At 46.5% G+C, this 16,326-nt stretch overlaps 1 protein-coding gene across 1 annotated transcript in view; it reads left to right on the top strand.

Annotated features, from left to right (window-relative positions):
* The window catches only part of LOC115094536 (ras-like protein family member 11A-like), a 42,577-nt gene that overhangs the window by 9,612 nt on the left and 16,639 nt on the right, over positions 1 to 16,326 (top strand). The window contains exon 3 of the mRNA XM_029607686.1: positions 8,831 to 8,913. Within this exon, the coding sequence (XP_029463546.1) occupies positions 8,831 to 8,913 (83 nt within the window). The remainder of the gene's footprint in view (positions 1 to 8,830; positions 8,914 to 16,326) is intronic.

Below are 16,326 nucleotides of genomic sequence, written 5' to 3' on the forward strand. Positions count from 1 at the left end.
ATCTCCCCCCCCCCCCCCTGCAAAAAAAAAAAAAAGTTGCCAGGCTGGGCCTTCTAACCCCCCTCCCTTTGAAAAAGGGAGCTCGGGCTAAGAACCACCCCCTGCCTCACTTCGGGGGTTCTGGTTAGTAAACTGTGCAGGTGGGTTGCCAACCAGTTTCATTTGTAAGGGACGTCAGAGGGACAGGAGGCGAGTTGGCATCCATCCGGCCCTTTTTACTATCCAGGACCCCCACAGAAGGGGTACGTGAGGGCAGGGGTGGTCCCTGGTCCTGACACCTTTATCCGGGGGCATAGGAGGGGCCCAGGGAAGGTCCCATTTTGGGTTTCTTCAGCAGTCAACCTATGCCCCTACCAACCGAGGAGATCACATCGCGCCCATCCTCAGGAACCTGCACTGGCTCCCAATAAGTTTTAGAATCCGACGCAAGTCCCTCACCATCATCCACAAAACCATTCACAATCGGCTCCCTCTCGACCTTCAGATACCGTTTAGACTCCACACTTCTACAAGACCCATCAGAGAAGCTTACAAAGGAACCCTGCATGCCCCCACAACCAAATCCACCCATCGTACAGCCACCAGAGATCGGGCCTTATCGACAGTGGGACCTGCCATCTGGAACGCCATTCCGCCAGATCTCAGACAGGAACCCTGCCTGTTGACATTTAGGAAAAAACTCAAGACCTGGCTGTTTCAACAAGCATTCCCTTAAACCAGCCCACTCCCCCCCTTCCCTCCTGCTAAACCCCCTTATTATCACTGCTTCACTTTCTTAGCTGGTTCACGGTTCGTATATAAGTGCCACTTATACAGGGCACTTCCTGTATATTCTTGTTAAATTTACTACGTTTATCTTCTGCCTCTGGCTACTTCAGCTCCCAAGTTCCCACGACCTCGTTTTATTGTAACTTTTGCTTCTTCTTCACTGTTAATGTTATAACCCCCTTGTTCCTTGTGAACCGATATGATATGATCTGTATCATGAATGTCGGTATAGAAAAGAGATAGATAAATAAATAAATAAAGTCTAGCGAGGTCAGCTTGCAATTTCTCAGGATTAACTCATGATTTGACAAATTATCCAGGAGATAATTTGCATACACTAGAGAATCAGTAAATGTGCATTTCGTATGGCTGTGGGGTCATCAGGACAAATTTTGGAAGCCTTGATCTGCCCAAAATATCCCTGTAAAGCAGAGGTTTGTGAGATAACATCTTACACCTGCCTACCCTTCCTGTCATGCTTGGGTACTGCTAATTACTAATGGTTAAATCTGTCTCTTATGGTGCTTCAGACTGAAGCCTTGTCTGATATTCTCTCTCACTGGTTTAAGTATTTTTCTAGGGAAGATTTATAGTCATCTCTGGAAACCTCTCTTTCACCTTTGTGATCTCCCAGCTCTCTCCATTCCTGCAGCCGTCCCTGCGCTCTCTCTCTTTCCACTTCAGCAACGGGGGCTCTTTTATCCCTGTGTGAATGCCGTTCAGTGTTTACTGTATCCGTGTATTCACATGCTGTCAGTGCCGCGAAAAAATAAATCCCAGTCTATTAAATCTAACTACATGTCAAGGTACAAGTTAGGTACAGTTGCGAGTCTCTTCATCAGAAGAAGTACGGAGTCGCCGAGAAGGGGAAGCTAGCATGAAACTGCGGTGCAGGCATTGCTCTAGCATTCTGACCTCTGAAAATACTGGGCAGTTTGTATTGATTCATGCAGAGCAATCGCTGCAGCAGAGCAGAGCGGTGATAAATCGCTCCATTAAGTTTCTATGATTTGGTATCTATTGCCCATGCTGGACTCACTCCTATTTGCTGCACCTGTTGGTATCTCTCTCTCTCTCTCTCTCTCTCTCTCTCTCTCTCGGTCTGCTCTGCCTTTCTGCATTTCTCTTGTCTCTGACCATTGGTCCTTCTCTCTGGAATAACCTTGGCATGTCTCTTCCCTGTTTCTGGTAGGCCACCTGCCTCCTCCCCCTAATCTGTATTTCACTTGGGACAAACACCATGAACACTTGCAACAGGTGGCAAATGTCTGTGATAAATAAACTTCCCTCACAAGAGAGTGATCAGCATTTGGTCTCCCTGGATTTAAAGCAGAGTGCCCCGCCTCTTCCTATATGAACGCCTGGTTTCCTGTGGCAGAGGTTTTTGTTTTTTTTTAATTCTGGGGCAATTAACATAAGAAAAGCATGGTCAAGCTGGGTCAGACCAATATTCCATCTCGCCCAGCTACCTGTCTCATCCCTATAGATCTATAAAAGTGTGAAGCCTCTTGGCCTCCACCCAATCTCTAATATCTGTTTACGTCCTTGTTTTCCAGAAATGCATCTAGACCACTCTTCAACCCTGCCCTGCCGCTTGCTCTGACTACATTTCATGGCAGCAGATTCCACAGAGTATGTTAATTGCCCCACTGACCAAAGAAATACTTTCTTCTGTTCAGCTTGGAACTGCTAGTGTCCGGTTTCATTGAACGCCCTCTGGTCCTAGTATTTTTGGACAGCACAACTGCTTGCTTGTGGTTTGTTCTTGTCCATTCAGTATCTCATAGACCTCTGTCGTATACCCCCCTCGATATTATTTTTTCCAAGCTAAAAAGAAGCCCTCAGTGTTTTAGCCTTTTTTTTTTTTATATGAGAGATGTCCCAATCCTCTTGCTATTCTGGTTGGCCTTCTTTGTACCTTCTCAAGCTCTTCACAATCTTTCTGAGATGGAACAACCAGAACTGTACGCAGTGCTCCAGGTGTGATCACACCAGAGTTCTATACAGAGGCAGGATAATGTCTTCGGATTTGTCATCAACACTTTTCAAAATTATTCCTAACATATAGTTGGCTTTTTTTTTTTTTTGCTGTTGCCGCACACTGTACTGATGGTTTAAGCATGTGGGTCACAGGAATTCCAGGTTCCCTCTCTTGACAGCAGCTTTCCAGAGTGGACACCAGCACTGTGTACGTGTAGTCTGCATTTTTTTTCTCCCACTGTGCATCACTTTGCAGTTGTCTATATTAAATTCCATTTCTCATTTCTGCATCCTCCTGCATTTTTATACAGTCCGCTTGTATTGTACCTGCATAAGTTTGGTATCATCTGCTAATATTGCAGTCACACTTCTAGATCATTTATAAACAAATTGAATAGTACCAGGCCTAGAACCAACCCTTGACTCCTCCAGTATGTGACCTGGCCATGCAATCCCATTCATTGTCTCCCTCCCTTTAACCAGTTACTGACCCATGAATGTATGGGCCACCTATCCCATCATCTATCACTTACAGGAGCAATCGCTTATGTAGTACTTTGTCAAATGATTTTTTTAAACCCCAAATACAGTTTTGACCGGTTTAACAGCTTTCATGTGCTTAAGTTACAATTTCAAAGAATTTTAAGAGACTTGTGAGACATGATTGACCTTCCCGAAATCTCTGCTGGCTATTCCTAATTATATCATTTCTTTTTATGTGCTCAACGATTCTGTTCTTGATAGTTTTCTCCACCATCTTACCTGGTATTAATGTCAGGCTTACAGGTCTACAATTTCCAAAATGGTCCATCCAGTCTGCCCAGCAGATGTTTAGGGTTGTAACTGCCGCTCCATGCAGAAAGATTACATCAAAAGTAACCACAGTTATCTTAATTCCTCATTTCCATCCTCTAGGGTCCTCTATGTTTATCACATGCCCTCTTGAATCCTTTTCCATTCTTGTCTTTACCACCTCTTCTGGGAAGGCAGCACCATTTCTGTGAAAAAAATATTTCCTGATGTTCCTACCCTCTTGGAGTTTCATGTTGAGACCCCTGGTTCTACAGCTTCTTTTCCATTGGAAAAAGTTTTGATTCTTCTGCATTATCGATTCCTTTCGGGTATTTAAAAGTCTGTGACATATCCAAACTCCGATTATCTTCTACAGGACGTGGCCACCGAGAGCCCGTGGAGGGAAGATGTGCAGGAGACCATGCGCAGGCCATGGTTGCATTAATGCACCCACAACCTCCGAACCATCCTCTCTCATGCAGCTGAGAAACCTGTCTTGACATTCCTCTCCGCTTGGCCACAATCAGGGAGAAATCCTCTTTAAAAGTTCCCACTCTCCTGGATCCGGGGGGTGTGAGGACTTTTTGTCCATAGAGCTATCCTCCACTCCTGCTATCTGAGCTGCGTAAAGCACCCGTAAGTGCTCCCTCTGCCCAGAGAATGAGAAGACTCATTTCCTTTGCCACCCGAGAACTCCTGGTTCGACTCTGGTGATTCACGTTCGCCACTGCTGTTGCATTGTCTGAGAAGATTTGGGCGACCTATCCTTCAACAACCCAGGCAGACTCCTGTGAGATCTTTCTTCTGGCTCTCATCACTAGATAGCTGAAGGACCAACTGGCTTCCATGGGACTCTACGAGGTCCATAATTCAACAGCATTTAGCTGGATAACTCAGCAGGGAAGGTCCCATTTTTGGTTTCTTGAGCACGACCATCACCTTCGAGAAGATTCTGAGTCATAGCCAAGCCAAACAGAAATGCCCAGGACTGCAAAGTGCAGAAACCTTTGATTGTCCTTCCTAATAGAATAAGAAGATGGTCTTCCATGTAATCTAGGGATGTTAAAAAAATTTTCCCTGCCCCACCGCCATCAGGACAGACCTTAGAGTTTCTATCCAGAAGCAAGAAAGGGCTGGAACCTGCAAAATGATCTGTTTTGCTGAGGCTCAAAAGTTTTCTCAGGTTGATAATATTTAGGTTCTCTAGTGAGTCCTAGCTGGAAATGCAGAGGAAAGATATTTAGGTTTATGTTCCAGGAGCTTGGGCAACTTAGACTCTCTTAAGTCCTTGATTGTCTTCTTCAGATCTTCCCCCCAAAAAGGAGTTTTTCTTTAAATGGGAGCTTGCCAAGATGTGCCTTGGAAGCTGTGCCCAATTCCTCAGCCAGAGCAAATGGCAAGCAGACACCACCATGGTCACATGCCACAGGGACCAGATCATAAGAGGCATCCACCAGGAAGGCTGTGCCACCTCCTCCGGGCCCATACCAGCAGCCCCTGGTATCCCCATTCTGAGTCCAATGCAGGCACGCTCTTGCCATGTAGCCCCTACAGATTTCTGCATTGCAGAGCCAAACTAGAAACCTTGAAGGATTGCTTAAGCAGGAACGTGAATTTGCTGTCCTGAGCATTCTTCAGTGTTGTAGCTCCTTTCACAAGTTATAATGGTTTTCCTAGTGACCGCACACACCAGCGTTTCCACTTGTGAAGTCGTCAGCTTCTCCTCTCTTAGGTAAATTCTACTCATCACTTTTCCGACTCTCGGGTTTGTATCCAGAGACTCCCATTCTGCAGCAACCAACCCTTTGATCACCTGATAAAGTAGAAAGGATCTCGCAGGCTCTCTCATGCCCATCCTAATAAGATTCCTCTGTAACTTTGTCGTCCATTATACCAAAGGCAACTCCGCTTTTCTTAAATAGGCGAATCGCTGACGATTCTTCATTTTCTCTTGAAGAAATCTCTCCCTCCTCCAGATTCTCCCCCAGATCCCCCTGTTAATCCCTCCTTCAGGGACATCACTGATATTCTGGACTGAGAGGATCTTTTTTTCCTCCAACTCCTGATCTGCTACCTCTGGGAGAGCTCTCTCACTGCTTTTGTGCTCCCTGCTCCTGGGGAGACCTAAGAGAAGCTCCCACACCAGCACCTTGCTTTGAGCAGGCTGCCTGGTACAAAACTAAAACAAATCTGTGGGAGGGGGAAAAAGGAGGAGGTGGAGGATGAAGAAGTCAGCGAGACAGAGCCTAAAGGTCCCACAGCTGATCCTGGATTAGAATTAGCCTAGGATCCTGCTCCTCTCCCGAGGTAGCAGGGAGTTAGATAAGTGGCACCATTTCCACACTTTCTGTGGAGCAACACTGCTCCAAGATGACTTACCGTTCCCGCCGTGGCCAAAACTGCACCAGTGGGAAACACCCTCCTCTACGACCACTGTGGCCTGCCACTCAGGCACGGTTGGGCCTCGAACTTCAGCTCCCCCTCTTTTCACTAAGCAAGAGCGTCCATGGCCATTGGCTTCAGATCCAGTGTAGCACAGGCCGCACACACTACAAAGGCCGCTCTGCTTCTCAGCTGGTACCGACGTGGCTCTCCCCTCTTCCTCAAACCACTCACTGCCCTCGCAGAAGTAGCTGGAATGGGAGCCAGGACCCAGAACTGGCCCAGGCTGTATCTCCTGCTGCAGCCAGCTTCTCAGTCCCTTCTGCTGCTTCTGCCACCCCTGCCCAGCTGGGGTGGCAGGTGGGGTTATTAGTAGGTGAATCTACCACAGAGCAGATGGCCAGAGGACGGAGGGGGAATGGGGCAAAGCTTTCGAAAAGGCAGAGAAGAAAAAAAAAGGACAGCACCAGAGACGGCCTCAGTCTAGGAGTATTGTCTGATGTCTTCCTGGAAATCCTCTGCTCTAAGTCGACTCGACTGAGGGAGGATCAGACCCTCAGGTTTGTTGCCCCAGAAGTCCAACCAAATATTCACCAATTTCCTCTTTTTGCCAGGCCAAGTCCTGACTCCAGAAGGATGGGTATGCTAACTTACTATCTGCTGGAGGCAGAGAATACAGGTAAGCTGATGTCAGCACGGGAACCCTATATATATATATGTTGACATCAGCAAACCAGTTGATGTCTGTCTTCATCTGCTGGGAGAGGAGCATAACCCATTTGTCTAGACCGGTCTGATGGGTGGGTGGAATCTGCACTGCTATTGCCCATGCTGCATCTCTTCTCTTGTTGCATGGAAGACGTCAGTTCTCAGTGCTAGCAGCCTTACATCTTTCCGGTTCACTGAACCTTACAGCTAAGACTGATTTATTTTTTTAGTTAATCATTTTAGTACCGTCTCAAAGCCTGGCCCCTGTCAGAGTGAACTTTGTTCTGTTGCCTTTCCTCCGTATTATCAATGTTTCCCCAAGACTGAGATTATTTCCAGCACTTTGTAAGGGAAGGAGAAGCTCTGTCCTGAAAACAGACCCTGCCCTGAGAAAGGAGCAAAGCCGCCATTAATTTTCCTGTCTGTGTTCCCCCTCCTTCCTCACTCATTCTTGGAAACCAACTCTTTTAATTACAGTCACTGTGAAGAGACAGGAAATCCCCGGAGTCTGTTTTTAATGTAGATCGTATTACATTCGTCCAGGCTCGGCCTAGTAATTTTGTCCTTGAACTGCCAAGCGTGAGAAGTCCTGGGAAGGTCAAGCTCTCTCTTCTTCTCTAAAAGCCTCTAAAAGCCACCGACCTGAGTAAGTGCCCGAATACCCGGGTCACTTGCCCTGTCTGAACATCGCCCTCCTCAGCCCAGCTTCCAGGGTGCGCATAACTTCCGGTTGGATTGTGAGGAGGCGTTCCCGGGATACGTTTCAGCGTGGAAGGTAAACAGCACCCACGCATGCCGTTTCCAGGTGCCCACGCGCCATTCTTCCCCCCCCCCCCCACCCTCGCCTGCAGAAACTGCAGGTGCAAAGTATTAGGGAGGGGTGTGGTGGGGGGAGGCCTTTTCCCATGTGCTAAATTTCAAAGAGAAACCATGCGGGTATTTTGCAACTGCCCAATGTGCTCAAAATTGCCCCCCCCCCCCCGTTTGACTGTGGTCAAGTGCTGTTGTCTCACTGTGTCTTGGATTATCCGACTGCAGCTGGGCAGTAAGAGCAGCAAGGCCGGGTGCCAGAAATGTGCAGTCAGGCCCTGCCACCCCCAAGAGAAGCTGCATCGATGCTTCTGAACTATTGAGCTGCAAAGCACATTGGGATCCTATGGGGATAAAAGAGGCTATTTATTTATTTATTTATCTAACAAAATGTATAGATCTGCTCTAGACTACGTTAGGCCATCTGTGTAAATCCAAAAGTGCAATTACTCTCGAGCTCAGGATTCAGCCGTCAGCGTTGCTGTTTCTTTTGCCGCTGACTGTGCGTGACCTTGGGGAAATCTCTCGGTCTATACGACTGAAAAACTAACAATGAATGATCAGAAATTTTAGGCTCTTTCAGAAAGACATTGCATTCCTGTGTGAGGATGCTCACAGTGATGGCGCTCCGATTAATAAAATATTAATTATTCTATTTATAGGAACCGCCAGTGTAGGGAGCCTTCTGCGTAGGAATCCCAGCATGTGGTGCCCTGAAGCCCAGGGAGGGGAGGAGGGATGGCTGCTTGCTATAGTGACGGCCCCTGGCCTACCAACGGCGAGGAGGGTCCCGGCCAGCTGGGCAGGGGTGGCAGAAAAATTACCCAAGGTCAATGAAAGAAAGAGACACGACATTTAAAAAAGAAATTTAAAAAAGTCCCGGCACATCCCTTCCTATAGAAATGCTATAATACTTGACATAAGAGCGTTTCCCCCTTATTAGACTTGCATCAAGCTCTCTCTCCTTAATGGAGGAGTCCAGTCCTAAAAGGGAGCAGGAACTCTGAAGTTCCTGCTCCCTTTTAGGACTGTACTGCTTAATTTAAAACAAAACCACGTTTTGCTGGCTGCTCCAAGTGTAAATTGTGACCCTGTGCCCTTTTCAGTGCAGGCGCGGAATATCTGCCTGTGAGCTATTCCACCCAGGACAGGGTGATTCTGCCCAAAAAATAGGCCCTGTGCCCAGGTAGATACCACGGAGAGAGTACACACTGGTACACTAAATAGACTGGCACAGGGATGACGGATTGACAGATACAAATAATATAGGTGAAGAGTTCAGGATTGCCAGCCCCCGGACCCAGCACTGGCTGGTTTTGGTAATTTAGCTTTCTGTCTTTCTGTTGATGCCCCTTTACTATCTTTAATTATGTGCTTTATTGTTTACCAGGAGCCTTATATTCGAGGAAGTTCACTGTGGACGGAGAGCAGATCTCTTTGCAAATTCAGGACACGCCCTTTGTGTCATTAGAGGTAAAGCATCATCTTGGTCTTGACCTGACGTCTCTCTCTGTGGCCTGCCAGACCCTGTCCTGTATGTTTGACTGCTGCAGGGTTCCTGTAACCATGCTGGGGGGGAACTGTGGCCACTTTATTCAGCGTCATCAAGTGCCACCTTGGATATGAGGGAGGGGAGCCCCGGGTCACCTCTTATCTCTCTCTGCTCAGCTTTCCTCGTTTTTTTATTGTGTGGCCCCTGCTTCCGGATTCTTAACCACTTTCTGGCCTTTTACCTTGCCCCGCGTGCGCTCCTGCTTAGCAGCCACTTATTCGGACTCTTCTGTGCCTTGGCTTCTCGTCTGGTCCTAGAGCAGCACTCAGAGGAAATAAAAAAAAATACATTTAAAAAAAAAAAAGTGCCGAGAGCTAGAAATCTCCCAACAAGGAGAACAATTGCTGGCAGGTATCAAATCGACACGGAGCCGTTCTGTAAATTGGATACGCTTTTCTGTTTTATTTCACGGACTTTGTCTTTTAAAAAGAATGAACTGTGCGTGCCGTTCTCATGTTGTTGGGGTTTTGTTTAATTTTCTAGGAGAGTAAATTGGGGATGGGAAAGAAAGGGAGGGAATAAAGGGAGAGAGACAGGGAGAGAGGTAGGAAAGAGAATATGATGGAGTAGAGTGAGGAAGATGGGAAGAAAAAAGACGAGGACTAGAGCAAAACTAGAGAAAAGAAAGCCCTGCTGGAAATTCTTCCGGGACCGTGCGGAGGTTGGCGACGCCCGGCACGTGTGGTGGCAGAAGAAGCCTTCCAGCTGGCGCATACACCACCTCTTCCTGTACGTCGGCACATTGAGCAGCTTGAAAAGTCACGGGGCTGGATGTGCCGATCCCGTTTAGCGGAGCCGACCCACAAGACCCGAAAGGGCTCGCAGTGCCGGAAGGGAGTGGGGTTCAGGGGCTATTGCGCACCCCCCCCCCCCTCCGAGGCTGGGTCATAGATGGGGTTGCCCCTCCCTCCTCCCCCTCCATGACGAAAGAACCTCACGAATAGCGATGTTGCTCTTTTTGGTCAGTCCCTCTGCTGTAATAGGGCCCCAGAATGCTTTCCTTTCTCTGCGGATATTCCAGCTTCACCACCCCAGCCACCTCCTAGCTCTTCCTAATGCTGCCATATTATTCAGCAGGTTTCTCAGATTATATTGCTCCTCTGTTTAACCGTAGGGGTAAGTAGCTTGTGATAAGCAATGCTTGCCATATTATAGCTGTTTCTAGCTTGGCAAGAGAAATCCTATCCACCAATTTAAATCCGGTTATTAGCAGACTTTACAAGCGACACACATAAGGTCAGTGCCATATTTTGGGCATTTTACACGAATGTCAATTGGGGTTTTATGGTTTAAACGCTTTCTGGATTCCCTCAGTGAACCTGCGGTCATGGAGCACTGAAAACCAACTGCAGAAAAACTTAATTCACAAAAAGACTGTAATTCTCTTTATTCATAATTTCCGAAGCATGGGACCTATATAAATCTTGAAAACTCATACGCTGCAGTTACTTTGGATAATCCTTATATTGGTCGAATATATACCCCAGATAGCTGTGCATGAAGGCTCAGGGCACTAGATCCCAGGCCTGGTTACAATCAAGCTGGAAGCCCATGGCAGAAGGAGGACGCTGACAGGTCGAAAGACAACGATGCACCATCATCCCCCTGACGGAGGCAGGCTGCAGGCTGCCCTTCAGCTAGTAAAACCTTGACATGTCCCCCGTGGTCGAATTGTCACTCCATGAGCTAAGAGGCGCGTTTGCTGTGGGTCTGAAATGCTGCAGAGTGTCTTGTGACATTTGAAGTTCACCGTGGGGGGAGACTGTGAACAGAGCCAAAAGTGCATTGCCTGCCTGAGGAAGTAAAAAACTGAGACTCGGATCTGTTTATCCAGTTTCTAATTAAAACCCCTAACTTTGGAAGTGAATCGCACTGAGGTCTTGACCGCGGTCGCAGCTGGACATGCATGTGGATGCTTGGGACTCCAGCCTTAGACATGTTAATGTTTTAAGAGAGGAAATAGTCTGTAACTGGCCATGTCAGAATTCAAATGCAGAGTGATGATGGTTATTAGAGCACAGACTGGGCAGTAGATGCTCGCAAACATAAGCAGATAAACACATAAAAAAGAAGAAAGATCGATGCCAGCGTCTACACAACTTAAAATATCAACTTCCACGTTTCTTTGCTTTGGGCAGTAGATGCTCGCAAACATAAGCAGATAAACACATAAAAAAGAAGAAAGATCGATGCCAGCGTCTACACAACTTAAAATATCAACTTCCACGTTTCTTTGCTTTGTTGCATTCTCTTTTGGTCTGATTCTTAAGTTTCCCTTTATATTGGTCCTAATATATTTTATTTCTTGTATTTTTACATGATTTAAAATTTTAAAAAGTTCATCTTGTACTCTGGCTCCCCCCTCCTTTGCTCCTTCTCATTCCTCATTTTTTGACTGCACTTTTCAGTTATCTGTGCTGTATTCCTGCTTTATGTGAAATCAGTGTAACGCCGTCGTGGGGTTCAGACGAAGATCTGCTTTTCGGCTGCCCGTGCATCGTTTGATGGCAGCCTGGGCGCTGTGATGGAAATCTGCAATGCAGTGATTCGGGCAGATACAGTAAAGTCCGCGGGAGAGCAGGCGAGCGCCCGCTCTCCTGTGCGCACGATTCTCTATTTAAATGAGGCCTGGCGGTAGAAACAGGCAAAAGGAGGCGCTAGGGACACTAGCACGCCCCTAGCGCCTCCTTTTGGCCCGGAGCGGCGGCTGTCAGCGGGTTTGACAGCCGACGCTCAATTTTGCCGACATCGGTTCTCGAGCCCGCTGACAGCCACGGGCTAGGAAACCGGATGCCGGCAAAATTGAGCGTCCGGTTTTCGACCCGACAGCCGCGGGCCAACTTCAAATTTTTTTTTTTTAACTTTTTTTACCCTTCGGGACCTCCGACTTAATATCACCATGATATTAAGTCGGAGGGTGCACAGAAAAGCAGTTACCTTCAGATCTAAGTTGATCAGTGAGACTGGCCGATGAGATCTGCACTGTGTTGGATCCCTGCCTGGCTTAGCTATAACGGTTATTCTTGTAGTAGATAAAGATCCCCCTTCCCTTATGTAATTAAAGAAATCAGTCCGAGGGAAATACCAGCATACGGGAGTATTGTTTATAAAACCCACTCGAAAATCCTTCTAGGCCAAGGCAGTTTTCCATTTTCAGCTGTTTAATCACATTTCAAAGCTCAGGCGTGCTAACGGGGTTATCCCGAAAAACCTGTTTTTTCCTAGAGAGCACAGGCAGTGATACAGAACGAATGTAATCATCAATCTCGAGGTCCACAATATTCTCATCTTGGCTGTACAGAGTCACATAAAATTGGGTAACACACGCCTGGATATGAGAGGAAGTGGACACTATCTTCCCCTGAAAAGTTTTAATTTCAGCTAAAGAGCCCTGAGAATAAAAAGCCTTCAAACGTCTGGCAAGATAACACCCAGCTTTATTTCCTCCCTCGCAAAAAGACTGCTGAGGAATGGCCAATTTATAATTCAGGGAGGCATCGTCAAGCGTCTGCAGTTCAGACACTGAGGGAGATTGGCTGCTCGTATGTAAACTGGAAAGATGAGATATCTGGGCCATAAGTAAAGACCTACGTTTTTCTCACTCCGTTTTGTTTTGTTTTTTTGCATGATGTCTTTATTGAGTTTTCAAATTCAACAAAAATATCGGTACATAAATGTCAAAAAACAATTCACCCTTTACAATGTACACTAACATCCCACCCTCTCTACCCCAAAAGCCCCTTCCCCCCCATCCACCAATCCCACAGCATGTAGAGAGCCCGCCACACAAACTGAAGTACAGAGGATTATCCTGTAAATGCCTCGTTTCTAATGTACAAAATAAAACAAAACAATCATTGGTACACTGACATAGATGTTGTTCGATCAGATACAGGGAACCTATTTTGGAGATCTGGGGTAATTGCGCAATGAAAGGGCCCCATATACCAGGGAAATGTTTTGCCCCCTTACCCCCACATCCCAGACACCAGGTTTCATAATCCAATAATAACAAGTCTAACATTTCTGCATACCAAAAATAAAATGTAGGTGCATCTCCCACAATCTATCTGGCCAGAATATGCGGTAACTCCTCACTATACACAACCCTTTAGTCAGAAACTTTAGTTCACTTTCGGTGCCGGAGACATAATCTGATATGACCCCCAAAATGCATATGGATGCCTTAGATGGTATCCCTATCTGAAATTTATCATAATTTATCCAAAACTGCTGAATGGGGGCACAGTCCCATAGGCCATGACATAGCGTGGCCATGGGTTCAGGACACCTGAGACATTTCGGGCTGTCAATGAGTTTCAGTCTAAAAGCTCATTAAGGGGATATGACAATTCTACGAAGAATTCACAAATGTTGAATTTTTGATTTGGTAGTCCTGTGTTATATTTGTTTTATTGTTTAATGTTTTTATGTAAATATGTGTTATGAGTGTTTTTATGAAAACTGCCTAGAAATGTTGATAAGCAGCTTATAAATTTTGAATCAATAAATAAAATAAATAATGTTGGTGCAATAATCGAAAAGGTGGATTTTAAAAGTCTGGCAAGCGCAGCAATTAGGGAATGCAAATTGCGTTTGCGCACGTCCACCGTATTTTAAAAGCTGCCCAGATATGTGCCTATCTCCCACTGTGCGCCCATCTCACTCTGGTTCAGAAAGGGGCGTGGTCTGGGTGGAGTCTGGGCGGGGCATGGGCGTTCCAGGGCGGGGCTGAGAGAGGTGCATGCAAATCCTTATGTGCCCGGGGGCTCGGCCAGGTCTAGTGCCGCGTAAGTTTACTTCTGCTGTGGAGGAGATGTAAGTTTAAAAACTACTGGATCATACTAAGTAGGAGGAACCACAGGAAAGCAGTCTTTTGGGCTTTTTTTGTAGCTTTGTCAGGTGGGGGGTTTCAGATGGCTCGGAGAACATAAAGACAACGCTGGCATTAAGTTTTCCATGTTAAAACCTGTGCATTGGGCACCCGGTGATTTTTTTGTATCGGGGGTAATAGCTAATAGCCTCATCTATATGCATTTACACGTGATGAGCGCTGTTAGCTGTGCGCTGGTTTGGACGCACGTTTTGGACGCGCTAATCCCCTTTTTGCATCACGATTTAATCAAATGCATCCAAAACACGCGTCCAAGAGCTTGTTAGCCTGTGCGCCAGGCTCAGTGCACGATATAGCATCGGCCTGTTTGTCCGTTGTTCCCGTGCTGCTTCAAAGCCTCACAGGAAGGCATCGAGCCAGGGAACTGTAGGTGAGAGAGAGAGAGTGCAAACATTTTCAGTGGTAAAAGAGAAAGTCTCCATGAGAAATTACTGTGCATTAACTGGTCAGCAGCTCTGTGCAGGAACAAACAGCTGCTCAACAGAAAATGAACGCTTCTCTTCTTAAAGTACTGCCCGTTCTTATACACAGCTGGTGGAGGGATTGTTTTTAACCCCCGAGTGCACTGTGCTACTTGCAGTTCTGCTGCTTCCATTTCACATTAGTTCTACAGATAACGATGCAGGCCCTTTGGAATGTGTTGTGGTCAAATGCTTTGGGGTCATTGGAAGCAAATGGATTATAAATGTAAAATGATGATGATCAGGTAGAGGTATCCAAAAGCCAGGCATAGCCTAGGCTCTCTCTCCAGAGATTAGATCAGCTGGCAATGCCGCTCCTTTTTCTCGGAGTTAAAAATAGATTATTCTCCTTTTTTCCGTGCTCCTGGAATTTCCTCTCTCCTGTGCATTTCAGGAGAGAGAGAATGAACATCTCTCTCTCTCTCTCTCTCTCTCTTTTCTCTCCAAATTATCCCACCGAAGCAAGCATAGGCCATGGCTGGAGCTTGGGACTGCATCGGAACGTCTGGTTCTGTCTTAAACGTATGATATTTAAGTCGCTTAGCAAAGGGCGGCAGCTAACACAGCTGGCTCATCATGTAAGAACAATTAGCGATGGCATCAGGTCAGGCTGAGGCCATCCCGATTTGGATGCAATGCGTTTAAATCTGCACTGAGGCAAGATGGTGGAAGAGAACCGATTTCACACTCTTAAAGCCAAACAAACTGATTTCCAAGCAAAGTGGCTGTGTTTATTCTGCATCCATGCAATATTAGATTTTGGTCCATTCTCCGAGTGCATAAGCAAGTAAAAGGACTGCTCTGTCAACTGCTCTTGCATATATTGTAGTTAAATAATAAAAGAAGAATATATGTTTCAGCAGACATATTTTTTTTGGGGGGGGGGGGCACATGTCTTTTCTATTATTTTTTGTGCCTTTGGGACATTCCAGTCTTTCAAGGGCAGCCTTTCCAGATGTTTCTTCTCCAAAGTATGAACACTCGGCTGATTTATTAAAGTCTAAAGCAAGGGATGACACCAGGCTTCCACGACTTGAAAACACAAATGTTGGTTTTTAATTAATTTTGGAGGTTGTTTTGAAAAGGACCCTGGCAGCTGTAAATACCACTTCGTCTGCCAGATGTTTGAAGTTAATAACCACTGGATTTAAATTGGGAAGAAAACCTTGAACTAAATTACTTAACATTTGGAGAGCTGAGCCTGACCGAAAAACACAAAAGACAAAAAATTCAAGCAAAAACATTTTCAAAGGGGTGGTAGCAGATGAGGATCGGTTGTTGTAGAACGGTTTAAAGAATGTAAAACGGGCTCTGGCGTAAACGCTATTTTCATGATGATAATGAGGCCTGTCTTCTCTGGGAAATGAAAGTGTAAGTGTTAGGTTTTCGAAGTGTTTGGTGGATTCTTAGGGCAACAGTGATCGAGACTCCCGCGGGGAACTGTAGCACCAGGCTAGACTCAGATGCACAAAACACAGAGGTAATAACTTTATTATGCAGCTTGTAGAGTTCGCCAGAGGTGGCAGTAGAGAGGAGTTTCTGTAGCAGCAGTCTGGGGTCCTCGGCGGAGGAGACCCGTCCCACAATGGTGGTGTAGAGAGCTCCGATGCAGGTATTCAGTGAGGAGCTGAAGGTGAGACAGACTGGCAGATGTTAGTACTCACTCTCTTGTAGCTGTAATGGTAGAGTTGGTAGCAGGCACCAGGATAGACAATGCAGGCCCTCGAGGAGCGAGTACCTGGATTCAGGATAGGCACCTGTAAATAAGCAAAGGGCCCCCGAGGAGCGGGTACCCAAGTTAGTAGAACCCCGGAGGGTGGAGAGAGCTTCCAGCAGCAGCGAGAAGCGGCAGAGCAGCTTAGACCGGACGAATCCAATCCTTGCTAACTCAATGGTGGTTAGCAAGTGGGCAGGCTAAATAGTCGGAAGCAGTGACGTCACTCGAGGGAGACGCCCCCGAGGTTCGCGCCAACACTGCA

This window comes from Rhinatrema bivittatum, chromosome 6, assembly GCF_901001135.1.
Source record: "Rhinatrema bivittatum chromosome 6, aRhiBiv1.1, whole genome shotgun sequence".
NCBI classification, from domain to species: Eukaryota; Metazoa; Chordata; class Amphibia; order Gymnophiona; family Rhinatrematidae; genus Rhinatrema; species Rhinatrema bivittatum.